The sequence below is a fragment of the Hydra vulgaris genome, chromosome 12 (genome assembly GCF_038396675.1).
Source record: "Hydra vulgaris chromosome 12, alternate assembly HydraT2T_AEP".
Classification (NCBI taxonomy): Eukaryota; Metazoa; Cnidaria; class Hydrozoa; order Anthoathecata; family Hydridae; genus Hydra; species Hydra vulgaris.
In genome coordinates, this window is record NC_088931.1 from 75,774,420 (window position 1) to 75,789,642 (window position 15,223).

The window sequence follows — 15,223 nt, forward strand, 5'->3', positions numbered from 1 at the left end:
ATTTAGTAATTTTTAGCATTGTAAGTATTGTCAGAAAAAAACGTTTGCTTTCTGAGCATTTATTCTATTTTATATATTTTTGATAACGTGGACAAAACTCAAACAATAGTTCTATCTGTAGTTAACTAAGGTTTTTAATAAAATGTTAGAGTTAGATTTTCATCACATATAATTGTCTTTGCTTTGCTTTTTAGCTTTCTTACTGATTCTAGAGTTAAATAATTTTAATCTTATAAAAATTAGGAATTTATTTGTTCAAAGGTTTTCACAATATATTTAATAGACCATCAAGCATACAACTTGTATTACAAGTTATCATAAAACACATATCTCACATATCTAAAAGACTTTTTGAATGAGAATTCATTTCATTGGTTTTCCGAAAACAGCAACTTCCTGATACAATAACATTTTTGTAACATACACCTTTTGTAACACACCTTTTGTTACACACACCTTTTGTAACACACACCTTTTGTAGCACACATCTTTTGTAACACACACCTTTTACACCTTGTCACAGAGAATAATAGTTCTTAGTACAAAGTTTTAATGTAGAAAAAAAAAGTAGTAGAAAGGTGCTTTTAATTTTAGAATAAACTAAAAATCTTTCTGAAAGAAAAGTTGTGCAAAATGTTATTTTATTTAATCTTTTTGTAGTTTTGATGCCAACCAGATCATATACTAAAGTGTTGTTAGACGTTTGAAATTCGCATTAAGAAAACATTCTATCCAACGCGTATATTTCTCTTTGTCTCTGGGAAATCTATAAATTATTTAAAGCATTTTTAAATTGATTAACTTCTTTGAACAGCAATAAACACATTTCACTATTTTTCATTAAAATAAACAAATTTCACCAATATCATATTAGACTAAATAAAGAAGTATAAGCGAACCAACAGACGCTATTTGAATAAGTATAAGCGAACCAACATTTAATTTAGTCTTTTTAATTAAAAAAATATCGTTTTTATTTAATGCTATCCAATTCATTAAAAAAAGTTTTATAAACGGAGAGTGGATATTTAACAGCATTTCTGTCTTTGCTACAAAAATTTCTGTTTTTTTTGCTTCAGGCTCTCGCTATAATAGCTAATATATAATAAATTATCGGCGAGTAGTTTCAAAACGACTCGCCGACTCGTAGAGTTGCTACAATCGATTTGCCATTTTATTAAACTCCCAGTCCAATTTGACTACTTGTATACCTATATACCTTGTTTAAATTATTTTTCTCTTTTGCATGAAAAAAGCTATGTATGTAACAAATTAAAAAAAAAAAAGAATGAGCTGACTGAAGCAATTGCTACACTTGCTACAGCCTAGATCCGCTCCTGTATATATATACTAACATGCATATGCAAACATATATTATAATACATGCTAGCATATGATAATATATGCGTATTTTTTTTCTAAAATCAATCAAGCATTACTTAAATCTCATTTCTTTGTACATCAAACTAGTTTGAAATACATGTATTATGTTTACAGCGGATTGCAACTTTAGTGAAAACCTAGATGTTTCTAACAATAAACAAGCTGGTGTTACTGGGTTTTTTAAAAATCATTTTGGCTCGTAAGTTAAATTTAATCTTACAAAACTAATCCGATACAATTAATCTTACAAAACTAATCTGATACGATTATAAACCAATAAAATTATCTTAACACTTTAAGTTTTTATTAATTGATTGGAAAAGTTATTATTATTATTCATTAGTCTCATTTAACATAATAAGGTTTATAAAAAAGTAAAATTAAATTATAATAATTAAATAAAGTTTATTCATATTTAATCTTATGACGACATGTATAGAGCTGTAAAAAAGAAAGAGAAAATAGAAGAAAGAAGGAGATAGAAGTAGATAGGGGAATTTAATAAAAATGTATATATATTTCAATGAACATGATACTAAACATTTTTAATCAACAACCAAAAATGCTAGACAGTGAACGAAACTAGATGTAATGTTAAACCGAGTAGGCAATCAATAGTAAATATGAAACGTCATAGTTTTCACCAACAAAGTGGTAAATGACTGAAGTAATATTGAACTAGTAACTAAAGATGGAATGAGCGCTAACTAATTCAAAAACAAATTAAATGAAATTTTAACAACTAGCTCTTAGTAATTAAAATTACTATGCATTTTTTACTATTATAAGTTCTACGTAGTTTGGAATCATTACTCTTAGATCAGCACTAATCAGGGATGCGGAGTCCCAAAAGGACTCCGGCTTTATATCTCCCTTTTTTTTTCCATGTCTGTAGTGTCTAGAAGCTCTCAGCATGTTTGTTAACTTATGATCTGCTAGAAGAAAAAAATTCATGAGATTTAACGACTTGGAGCTTATTGTTTTTAAGCCCGGAGTCCTGGAGTCCCGGAGTCATTGCCGCCATTATACCTAAGGACTCCGGGTTAAAAAAAATAATTGTTCCTCTTACCTAAAAGTCTGTTTTTTTTTTTTCTATTAGTAGCCCATAAACTTTTTTATATTTTTAGAGCTCCGGTATACCAAAAACTAGGAAAAAGTAATCTTTTTGTGACTTTAAAATCTGGAGTCCTTTTTTGGACTCAGCATCCCTGGCACTAATCTATTCTACTCTAATAATGAATTACATTATGCTTGATGCATATACAAAAAAAAATTAATGGCGTATTTTTGTACGAGCCTAAACAAAAAGTTGGCATTAAGAAATAATTCCTTCCTTTGAAAAGATAGAAAACCCCAAGCGTCGTTACAGGCTTTAATGTTACACACTTTAAATTAACAAATAATGTTAAAATTATTTAACATTACAGAGTTATTGGCAAAAGTTTTAATCCTACTTAAAACATATTTAAGCTGTTGCAAGCAATTTTTTTATGAGATTTTCCTAAATATAACATGTGGACTCGAGTATTCAATCTGATTTTTATAATATAACGTGTGAACCTTTACAAAGACTTACGCCAGTTTGTTTGCTGAAGATACAAATATTTTCCTCTCTCATTATACGATCAATAAATAAATACGTTGAACTTGAAAAAATCTCTGAAATCAAATAAATTTTCACTCAATTCAAAAAAACTAAACAGACTCACTTCCCTTGAGGTTTTAAAAAATACTTTCGAGCGACATACTTACTTCATAATAGTATTTAAATAAAAAGAGTTTCTTCTGCAATTTTTTTAGATGTTATTATAGCTAAAAATCATAAAAAATTTACATGGGAAACTTATGCAGCAAAAATTTCAGGAAGTTTTTTGTTGCATAGAGATAAAAATAATGATGATGTTGCTTAGATATTTACGTTGTTATGTTTTGAAGATACGGTATGTGGCTATCGATATGTCATATGGACCCTACTTTTTCGAAGGAACGGTAAATCAGCACAATTACCTGGATATGCTTAAAATTTTTTTCTGGCCTAAGCACTATAGAGTTGAGAGTCACAAAAAATACTACTTTCAACAAGATGGGGCTACTCCGCATACGGCTAATATGGTTCAAGAGTGGTTACAAAGTAAATTTGGGGAGAAATTCATTACCAAGCAACAATGGCCTCCACGATCACCAGACCTCAATCCATGTGATTTTTTCCTATGGGGTTATCCTAAGTCTAAAGTTAATAAGCCATTACCGAAGACTTTGGATAATTTAAAAGAGAACATCACGAGAGAAATCCAAAAAATAAACACTTCGGCTTTGGAATCAACGTTTTTGAATTTTACAAAAAGATGTCATTTATTAATTGAAAAAAATGGAGGTCATATTGATAAAAAATAAAAAATAAATTCTTATCACTCAATTTCCTTTTAATTTATCTTTAAAATGGTGTATCGGACTTAATAATCCAATTTGATCTACAATTTTTATTCAATTTTAAAGTTTATACTTTTGATTAAATCACCCTGTAGCTAAAAATCATAAAAAATTTACATGGAAAACTTATGCAGCAAAAAATTTCAAGAAGTTTTTTGTTGCATAGAGATAAAAATAATGATGATGTTGCTTAGATATTTACGTTGTTATGTTTTGAAGATACGGTATGTAGCTATCGATATGTCATTATGACATCGCAATTTTTTAGTAATATTTCATACTTCTCAACTTTTGCATATTTTATGGATTTTTTTACATAAAAACTCTTACAGTAAAAAGTTATCTATCAGAGGTTCAAAAAAAAGAAGTTTTTCAGCAATAACTGGTTACTGCTGTTATATATTCTATCTAGTACTGTGGCTTATTTTTCTCCGTTGCTTTACAAAATCAAGAACTCCAGATGACAGATCTAACTTTAACTAGAATGACAGATTTAACTTTAACAACTGTTAGCTTAGCCAATCATCGCAAATTGTATTTGAGCCAATCCAAACCCAATGTAGTTGCAAAACGCATAACGCAAAACACGATTAGTCGGGTAACTTTTATGAAATCTTATATTTCTTTTCTTTTTTTTTTATTTGAGAAGAATTTTTTATTTATTTCACGAATTAGTAGTTATCGTACACAGGGATACTAGCTCCTCTATGGGTATCGGTGTTCTTTTATTATTTATGAACAACAAACTTAAGTTCATAAATAAACCATAATAAGAATATAAAGAAAAAAAAACAAACCTTTATTAAAGAAAAAAAAAATTGACGAAAATTAATTAGATTTTTTATATTAAACATTTACAATCGAAGTTAGTAAGATATTTGGCCTGGTGTAGCGAGTTTGTTCATTGGTAAACACAGTTTGTCTAAAACTAATACAGTTTTCTTTAATTCATTAACTATACTAATATTACATGAAGTAGTATACAAACAACAAACCTAAACAAAAACCTAGTTTGCAAAAACATGCGTGTAGAATTGTATGCGGGCAAAAAAGAGAGGACTAAACCCTTAATGAGAGATGATGATGAGTTTATATAAAATTAGCACCTAAATACCTAAATTAAATACCAGCACCTAACTTTCATGTATAAATTCATTAATAAATCCAATTAATCTTATTTACTTTCTTATTATATTATTAGTATCATTTATTAGTTCTATATTTTGAATGGTTTATACCAACTATTATGACAGTATTTTATTATACTAAGGGACAATATGAGAACATTGAGGTGTTATTGAAATATCCATATCTTTTTTGAGTCCCGATCTGATTTTAAAAATTATATTTTTATTGATATTACGATGTGAAACGCATCTGTCATTTATTATGTTTATGAACAGCAGAATATATCGTTGGAATACAAGGGAAATGCACTAAGTACATTTTTGGCATTATGGAGTTATTTTTACCACTATTTAGTATTTTAAACTCTCTATCGTTTGATATATAACATGAATTTAATAATTAATTATTAATGAGTTATTAAGATTTTTTATTTCAACTATTACACAAAAACTTATTATTTTAACTTTTACGCAAAAACTTTGTTCATTATCTCAAAATGATATTTTCGCACAGTGCATTTCCTTTGTATACCGGCGATATCGCGGACCCTATTTATATAACAAATTAATACCAAAAACAATACAGACAGTAATGTAGAAATTTCCTTGATCGCATGAGTTTTTTATTTTAGTGGTTTTTTTTAATAACATTTTTCATTTAGGATTTTATCAAATTTACAAATAAAGTCAGCTGAAATGAGGTTCTTTATATATTTATACATGAAAACTAGGTGAAAAGATGGATGTTTATGAAATATATGTTTCATAAACATCCATCTTTTTCATATCTCTTGTTAAGGGTTTTGTATGCTTCCCTTGGTTTTTCTCGTATATAAGAACGCACAAAAAATTTTTAGAAACTGTTGTTCCTATAAGACCTACTAGATTGGGTGTGAGGGGTCAAGGAATGGGGAAAATCTATAAAGCACTTTCTTTCCCAACCTCTATTTACAGTATTTTTTACTTGCTCTTCCAACCTCTATTTACGGTATTTTTTAATTGGTTTCCCAACCTCTATTTACAGTATTTTTTACTTGGTTTCCCAACCTCTATTTGCAGTATTTTTTACTTGCTTTCCAACCTCTATTTGCAGTATTTTTTACTTGCTTTCCCAACCTCTATTTACAGTATTTTTCCTTATTTAAAAAAAAAAACATTCATAATTTGTACTAGTATAAACATACAATGTTTGAAAATGTTTGAAGTTTAAAAAACGCCAAAAACTTATCTCAAGCACAAAAAAAACCTTTTCTCCATCTGAATGGTAAATGTGGTAAAAATGGTAAATTAATGCTTATAAGATGAAAAAATTATTTAATATACTTCATGAAAATAAAATGTAAAATTTTACGTTTGGAAAATTAGGTGTAATTTGCATTATTTTTAAATACGACTAAATGATGTTGTTTTTAATATTGTTATTTATAATTGAGCCTAAATGTAATAAAATTTAACAACAAATAGCGTTACGAAAAATGTATACTTTACAAATTGCAATTTTTTTTTTTTGTAATTATTTAAAATTATTTCAATTGGCAAATTCTTAAAATAAAAGTGTTTGTTTTATGGATTTTTTTACCATACATGCATGGAAGAGAAAAGCTGTTTTTTTATGTGCTTGTTATAATTTACAGGAAATTTCCAAGCTTCAAACATTGTATATTTATATTAGCACCAATTGAGGAGGTATCTTAAGAAAAGTTACTTTAAGTTGAGATTGGGAACAAAAATACTGTTGTGAGAGAAACAACAATTTTTATACGTTTTTGTGTGTTATTAAATCAAATCAAAATTTATTAATAGAATTCGAATTTCATCAAAAAATGTTTTAACGTTTTGAAGAGATGACCACGTAAAGTTTGCTCCACCTCAATTGGGAAGGGGTGTCAAAATTAAAAATGTTTTAAAATCGCCTCTAAATGTACTCGTAAGGTTTTTATATTCCTTCGATTGAAAGATTTTTTTCGTCCTTTTAAATGAGGTTGTTCGTGAATTTGATAGGGTGTGCACATCAGACTAACTATTTGATAGGGTGTGTACATCAGACTAACTATTTGATAGGGTGTGTACATTAGACTATTTTACAAACTTTAGATTGTAGACATTTAATTTAAGGAAGCTATGATAAATGGTTGTCAGCAAGTATTCCTGAAATAATTTATCTAGGTTTCTTGCTTTATATCTTTATTATTAAAAAATAGGTTTAATAATTTAAGGGGAAGGTTTACTGTGTGCAATTTTTATAAAATAATATATTATTTGTTTTTTAAACGTTTAAAGAGAGTTTATTTGTTGGAAACTAATCATTTATCTTAAATAATTCAAATTTCATGTCTGCATAAAATTGCTTGATACTATGGTTGGAAAGAAAAAGATTTGTATCCTTTGCATACATAATTAGGTTTATCCTAACTGATACATTTTTCAAGTCGTTTACTTAACTAAGAATAAGAGAGGGAATAGTATAGATCCTTGTGGTATTCAATACGGAATTTGAAGTAATCTGTATTCTTTGTTTTGAACATATTGTTTTTTTTATCAGTAAGGTAATATAGACCAATAGAAGATCTTATTAGTTACCCCATAATGCTTTTCTAGAAAAAAAAAATAGTGATCAGCGGTGTGAAAAACTTTTATTAGATCAATAAATGTGCCTAAAAGAAACTTGTTTTTATTAAAGCGATTATTCATTTAATGTACTAATTCAAAAATTGCATGTTCAGTCGGATCTTTTGAATAACTTTTATCAATCAAAATTACCTTTGCTAACTTTCTCCGGATCAAGAAAAAATTTTCTTGATCCGGAGAAAGTTTGACAATATAAAATAACGGTCTAGGAATGCTATTCTTATTTGAAATTAGTATGTTATTGGGTATATCGTCAAATCCTGATTATTTGTTTTTTTTATGGAAGAAAAAGCCGTTTCAAATTCTTTTAATGTCAAGTCAAAATCATACACTTATGTGTCGTTCGACAATTTTAAAAGAATTAAATGATGGTGTAACTTTGTTAGCAAGATTAAGTCCAACATTTGTGAAATGTTTATTAAACTCTTTAGAATTTTATTAAGAAAGAACATATCATAATGCTTTATACTAATTCGTTCTGTTAATAAAGAAATTTTATTTTTATTTTTTCATAATATATTAATAAATAATAGATTACTGACCATGTTTTTTTATTATATTGCTTACACTTACTAAATTTTGTACTCAAATAATTTTTTTTTGTTTCTTTTGATAAGATTGGTATAAAAGTATTTGTAATTATGATTTTTTTAAATTAATTTTTATTAAAAAAAAATTATTATATAGTTTTTGTTTGGTTTTAGAGCGTTTTGTAAGTGTTTTATACATCCATAAATTAGCAAGAGTATTAATACAGTAATATTTTAAAGCAATAATAATAAAAGAAATAACTAATGTTTGTTAGATATAAACTCAAATAAAAATTATTTAATTTGGTTTCTATTGAGAATAAAAAGGCTGTTAATAAAAGAATATTTAGTTAAAAAAAAAATTTCTATAAATGGTAATGATTGGTTTAAGTGAGAAATACATCGGTGTTATATGGAGAGATTGTTATACTTGACAGTCTTTTATACCATTTTATGTATTTCCGTTGTGATATTTATGAGTATCACATGTTTCCTAGAAAAAATTATTAAACAAATTTGGTAGATTATTTGGAGAAAATCTTACACAAAAAAACAGTTATAAAACTCTACAAGATCTTGAAATTTTCAAATTTTTAACTCAGAAAACTTATTTTGGATATTAGATTTATTTATTTATTAATTTAACTTTTATTTCGCTGATTAAAGAATATTACAATTTTTCATATAAAATAAATAACATCGTAAACATAAAAAACCTTTATAAAAAACGTTTTTAATCTTTTTAATTTATAATATATATATATATATATATATATATATATATATATACTGTTATAATCAGTCAGGAACTCAAAGAAGGTAAGGATGATGCGTTTATCATCACAACCTTTTCATAGAGCCCCTTTAGTCACTATTGAAATAAAAATAAAAAAACACTTTAATTTTTAAAGAAAAATAAAAAATTTAATAAAATTAAAACACATAAGAAAAAAAAAAAAATTTTAAAGGAGAAAATGTTATATTTCTTATGGATATACATTTTAAACTGTTTGTGTGATTTAATTCCTCCTCTTTGATCCTTAGATAGAAGGAGAACAAGGAATATTGTTTAAGACAACATGCTATTGACTCCTGATCCTAGTATGATGTCTTTAATAAATATTTTTCACAACATACTCTGATATTAATGTACTATTTCTTGTTCTCTTTCCATTTAAGCTAATATTGCATTGTTTAGAATCAAAAAGGAGGATTCCTACTAAATCATATAAACAGTTTACAACGTACATTCATAAGAATTATGTCATTTTCAAAATTTAAATATTTAATGGTATTTCTTAACAGGGCAGTCCGGAGGAGATTTTCCATGGGGAGTGTTGTGTGTATTTTTTGCCAACTAGAGACACCAAAAAAAAAATAAAAAAGGTCCTCAATATTTGCATTTTGTCAAATATAGTTCAAAACTTGCTCAATGTGCCAACTCAAATGCTTATATGACATATGACAGTATGATAGCTTTGGGGGGTGGGGGTGGGGGGACATCCCCTAGACTCCCCATTCGAGACAGCCCTGTTTCTTGATAAGAACCAATCATAGTACTATCGACTAATTAAATTAAATTAGTTGATAGTACCATGTTTTTATCAAGAAATAAATCTTTTCAAGATATTAAAGGTTTTTTAGATGGGAGAAATCTTCTACCGTTAATTCTAATTTTCACATTATTATAATTAATTTTTTTTAATGTGAGAGTGAAAAATAATAAACTTAGTTTTATTGATATTTAAAGAAATATAATGATTATTTAACTAACAAAAAAAATGTTATAGACCTGAACTTTTTTACAATGTCGCATGAGTGATTTATTGTATATATATGCATTTTATATATAATTATATAACTATAATTATATATAAAAATTAATTAGCTATAAAATTAATTTAAAAAAATTAAGTAGCTATATGCTTAATATAGTATAAATTGAAAATTTCAAAGGTTATTGATAATTTTTTTTATCATATTACTATATTTTATTCTAGATACAAAGTTCTAATTTTCGTTTTTTTTTAGTTTTAATGAAAACTTAGAGCTATATAATAAATTAATCGTAAGTTAAAAAAAATCTTATTCAAACTAAAAAACATAAAAAAAAGATTTTTATAATCTCAATAATTACATACATTGATTAAATTGATAATGATGCCTAAGGAATAAGTTGCATCAAATTGCTTGGAGTAAGTTGAATTATAAAATAAATGCAGGTTTTATAGATTTTAAGCAATTTTCTAGGTATTTCCAAATTAATGGACGTGTTCATTAGTTCTCGCATCTTTGTAATTGTTTATTAGTTCTTCAAGTTCTCGCATCATTGTAATTGATGTATGTTTACTAGTTCTTGCAGGCTCTTGTATCGTTGTAATTGATACATGTTCATTAGTTCTTGATTTACTGTAGTTGATTCATGTTTGTTAGTTCACGCATTGTTGTAATTTATACATATTCATTGGTTCACGCAAGTTCACTCAAGTTCTTGTATCATTGTATGTAATACATGTTTATTGTTTCTCACAAGTTTTCTCAAGTTTTTGTATTTTTGTAATTGATACATATTCCTCTTGTTTATTGAACCTCTTATTTTTTTACAAAGTAACTAAAACTGAAGCTTATAGATAAACAACCAACAATATGAAAGTATGGGATATGTAGTTATTACAAAATTGCTGCGCGTTGTTAAATCTGCACGCTGAGGTTAAACCTATCTTAACACCAACGCACTTAACTTGTTACAATACGTTAAATAGTAGACACTTCCCACACACATACTTGGAAAAGGTATACTACCTTTAAAACTCTGTTCTTAGTATCCCTCCTATAATTTAGAATAATCTTGTTCTATCTTTTTTTTATAAAATGAGTCATTGAATACCGAAACATATAAATTATTGGTTGTGTTATGTACCTTAGAATAACATCTTTTTAATGTATTAAAACCAAAGTTATACATAAAAAAGATGCGGAGAAATCATAAGTAATAATAATCGTTTTATATGACGATAATCAAGTATCACCTAGAGTTAGGAGAAAAAACTAGATATTTCTACCCTCGCTAATTTCTAACCACCACTGAATTTTAGATCTAACCCTAACTATCAGTAACGTTTTACTCGAACACTAAAACCTAACATTAAACAACAATAGAAAAAAAAATTACTAAAAAACCAGTGCTTAAAAGAGAAAAACGTGAGTTTTTACATCCTTCTTCCCTAATATAAGGAAAACCTCTTTTTAAGAGAACTTTCAAAAGCAGCTGGCGTTGATGCAGAGCATTTAAGACTTATTTAAAGTAAAACGCATCGAGTCATTTTTCAATCTACGCGAGTCAACTTTATCACTCAAATGACACTCATATATTACGGGTCTACCGTCTTTAATATTACATGTAAGAAAAGTTTATTTTGTATTTAATTTTTTTGATTTTAAGTTTCATAATACCTTACTTTTTAGGAGTATGGAATGTTGCAAATTCAGGACGAGACACTTTTGAATGCGGTTTAATTGATACACCTTGCCTATCTATAAATTATGTAATAAATATGGCTAAATCTGAAGATGAAATCAATATAAGATCTCAATTTTTACATGAAGAGTTTCATATTTGCAATAGTCTGTATGATAACTTCATTACCGTATCAATTATTGTTATTGGGGTTGTCTATCGGCCGAAGATATTATGTAACTTCAACCAATTTGCATTCAGGGTAGTTGGAAATAATAGTGTGATCGAAGTAAACTTTACAAACTTAGAATTTGCAAGTAACTACCAATCTAATTATAATGATCAATCAACTTGTATCCCTGGAAATAGCGGATTTTTCCACGTCATAAACGCTAATTTAAATATTCATAACTGCGTGTTTAGAGACATTTGTACTGCTGTATTGACTGAATACACCGATCAGACTCTTCATTCTCTTGTAATCAAATATTCTGAAATCATTTTTGTTAGTTACTTTATTTACTCTCCTAATGTTAACCGTGCAAATATTACGGTCATTTCAACTATAATTACTAGCAACTCATATAGAAATTCCATTTCTCATGCAATTAGTATTACATCTTTTTCAGAATTAACTGTGTCTATTATTGAAAGTGCAATAGAACATACAAACAAAGGTGTCGCTATAAAAGTCATGAATGGAACTTATAATATCAAAATTAGCAAAAACATTTTTTCAGAAAACAATGGCCAATGTATTATCTTAAAGTTTGCCAGAATGGTCAAAGCTAACAAATCGTATGTTTTTTTAAGAGATAACCAGTTTATAAAAAATCGAGGGGTCTTTGCATCTGCATTGCATCTAAAAGCTGACTTAAAACAGCCTGATGAAATAATATGTTGGATAAAAGGTAACATTTTTTTAAACAACAAAGCTGAAAGATTTTTTGGGACGATATATGTTGATGGCATTACGGTTTATATTGAACATTCTGACTTTGCAAACAATGCCGTCGGCGATTATCTTGGATCAGTGCAAGGGTTTGGAGGTGCTATATACACTGAGGAATTTTCGAAAGTTATTGTAAGCTATTCCACATTTATTAATAATACTTGCTCTGGCTTTGGTGGAACAATATTTACACGCGGATTTTTTTCATGCTTAAACTGTTTATTTATAGGCCCTAGCAATGTCTTTATTAGGCCTTTATTAGGTGATATTTTGTATGCTACCGCTGGAACGGAGCTTTTTAACACTACTTGGATACCAAACGTCATGCCCGGTTCGTTTAGAGCATTCATTTGGCACCCCGGAAGTCCAACAAAGGAAGATTGGTCAATAATAGTTGCTGGTTATTTTAATGCTAGGTGTCCTGAAGGTCACAATATTAGTTATTACGGTATTGAAAGAGATTTATTAACCAAAACAAAGAGACTAACGCTTACATGTGAATCGTGTCCTACAAACCATTACAGTTTATCCTCAGGTGAGCTAAATATATATCAAAACAATGGAATCATATACAAAAACAGAAGCACATTTGTTCAATGTCACCATTGCAAGTTCGGTGGTGTTTGTAATCAAGGTTCCATTCGACCTCAAGGTAACTACTATGGGTATAAAACAGGTTTATTAGGTGACGAAGTTCGTTTTTTGCCTTGTCCTGTAGGTTACTGTTGCAAGGGAACTCACTGTGAAAAGTTTGATTCTTGCAACACAAATCGTACTGGTACTTTGTGTGGCAAATGTAAAAAAGGAACCAGCGAAAATCTTATAAACTCTAACTGCATAGATCATAAAGATTGCAACGATAAATGGTTTTGGTCCTTATATATTGCTTTAGGTACAGCTTATATTATAACTTTTATGTACTTAGATAAGATAAGTGGATTTGTTAAAGAGCAGCTTGTTTGGTGGGATAAAAAAATTTATAAGCATGACGATTTACATCAATACGAAATTTTAAAAATCGAAAAAGAAGTTACAATAATTACGGAAACTAGCGAAGAAAACTTTGGAAGCAGTAGTGATGAAAATGAAAGAATCAAAATAGAACATTCAAACTCTTTATTTCAAAAACCTTGCAACGTGTCCCAATATGAAAACAGAAGGAAAGAGCCAGATATATTTACAGACATAACAAATATCTCTTTTTACTTCTTTCAAATGTTTTTGCTCATACGAATGCAAGAAAGTGAAATTTTTGACAAAATCTTGAGTTGTCTTCGTTCAGTATTTAGTAGCTTATTTACATTGTCGATACAAACAAGTTCTTCTTTTTCAATTTGTCCTATTGCTGGATTAAATGCAATTACAAAAATGATATTTCTACAATCTTTAGCTTGCTATGTTCTTTTCGTCATGCTTCTACTTCATGCAACATCTTATGTTTTGAAGTTTTTTGTCTTAAACGATTACCAAAAAGAACAAACTTTGATAAGATTTAGCGTCCGTCTAAAAGTTGCAACAATTCAGATTATTTTAATAGCGTACGCTACTCTGACGTCAATGTCATTAGCACTACTAAATTGTGTACCTGTCAGTAATAAATATGTCCTGTTTATTGATGGAACCATAACATGTTTTCGATGGTGGCAATTTTTTATATTTGCGTTTGTGATCGGATGGATTATTCCATTCCCAATTGTTTTAGTTTGTAGTATTGTCCATCTAAAAATTGGTGCAGTTAGTTATAATAAATTTGTATTGGGATGGGCATTACCTTTATGTTATTTAATATGGACAATAACTATGCATTTGTTTTACAAAGATCATTTAATAGCAAGCATAAAATCAGAACATTATACACCGTTAGATGATTATTCCAATGATGAAGAAAAAATTTCAATTAGTGAGATTTTATATAAGCTTGAGAGTCCTTATAAAGGTATTATGTTTACAAACACGAGACATTCTGCAAGTAATATATATGAAGGAAAAAATTTAGTTTATATAAGACAACCGTCATTTTGGCAAGGTACTTTAATTGCGAGACGTCTTATTCTTATTATTGCATTTACATTTATTAGCAGCCCTGTTTTCCGTTTATATTTTGCATTACTACTTTGTACTTTATACCTTGTGCACCATCTTTACTTTAGGCCATATCTCATAAAAGCTGCAAATATATTTGAAACCTTGACATCAGTAATTTTAATACTTTTCTGTAGTTTTAACTTGTTCTTCGCATACAGTTACGTGAGTGATTTGCCGCCTGAAGCTGCTGATGAGAACCTGGGGACGCTATTTCGGTGGTTTGAAGCAACAATTCTAATTTTCATTCCAACATTTATTGTTGTAATATTATTTGCTCTCGTATTAACGCGCATAATAAGTTTGTCATTCAAACTATGCCGGTATTTATACAGAATTTTTTTGAGTTTAATTTGATAATATACATTGAGTTTTAACGTCTTTTAATTACATTTACAAACCTAGATTCATTTACTAGTGGCCATCATAGATTCATTTAGAATTTTTACTTCTTTTTTTATATAGTATACAACATTCAGTTTTCGAATACAGTATGTTATATATATATGTGTATATATATATATATATATTATATATATATATATATATATATATATATATATATATATATATAAATATATACAGATATATAGATATAAAGATATATAGATATATATTGTAAAGAGAATAATTG

The 15,223-nt window shown here is 27.9% G+C and overlaps 1 protein-coding gene across 2 annotated transcripts; it reads left to right on the top strand.

Moving 5' to 3' along the window:
- The first annotated feature begins 1,437 nt into the window (after nt 1-1,437).
- Nucleotides 1,438-14,959, top strand: LOC124817516 (uncharacterized). Of its 2 annotated transcripts, none has more exons than XM_065814472.1 (2): nt 1,438-1,582; nt 11,564-14,959. In XM_065814472.1, exons 1-2 carry the CDS (start codon nt 1,525-1,527, stop codon nt 14,944-14,946), a joined length of 3,441 nt encoding a protein of 1,146 aa, XP_065670544.1. In that variant the 5' UTR covers nt 1,438-1,524; the 3' UTR covers nt 14,947-14,959. The 2 variants fall into 2 exon arrangements, with proteins under 2 accessions (XP_065670544.1, XP_065670545.1); XM_065814473.1 differs by lacking the exon at nt 1,438-1,582 and adding an exon at nt 3,359-4,411.
- The last annotated feature ends 264 nt before the right edge of the window (nt 14,960-15,223 follow it).

Excerpts from the sequence above, each read along its gene's own strand:
- LOC124817516 (XM_065814472.1), top strand. The coding sequence starts at position 1,525 with ATGTTTCTAACAATAAACAAGCTGGTGTTACTGGGTTTTTTAAAAATC. Across the intron at positions 1,583-11,563 it reads TTTAAAAATCATTTTGGCTC|GAGTATGGAATGTTGCAAAT; the intron begins GTAAGTTAAATT and ends CTTACTTTTTAG.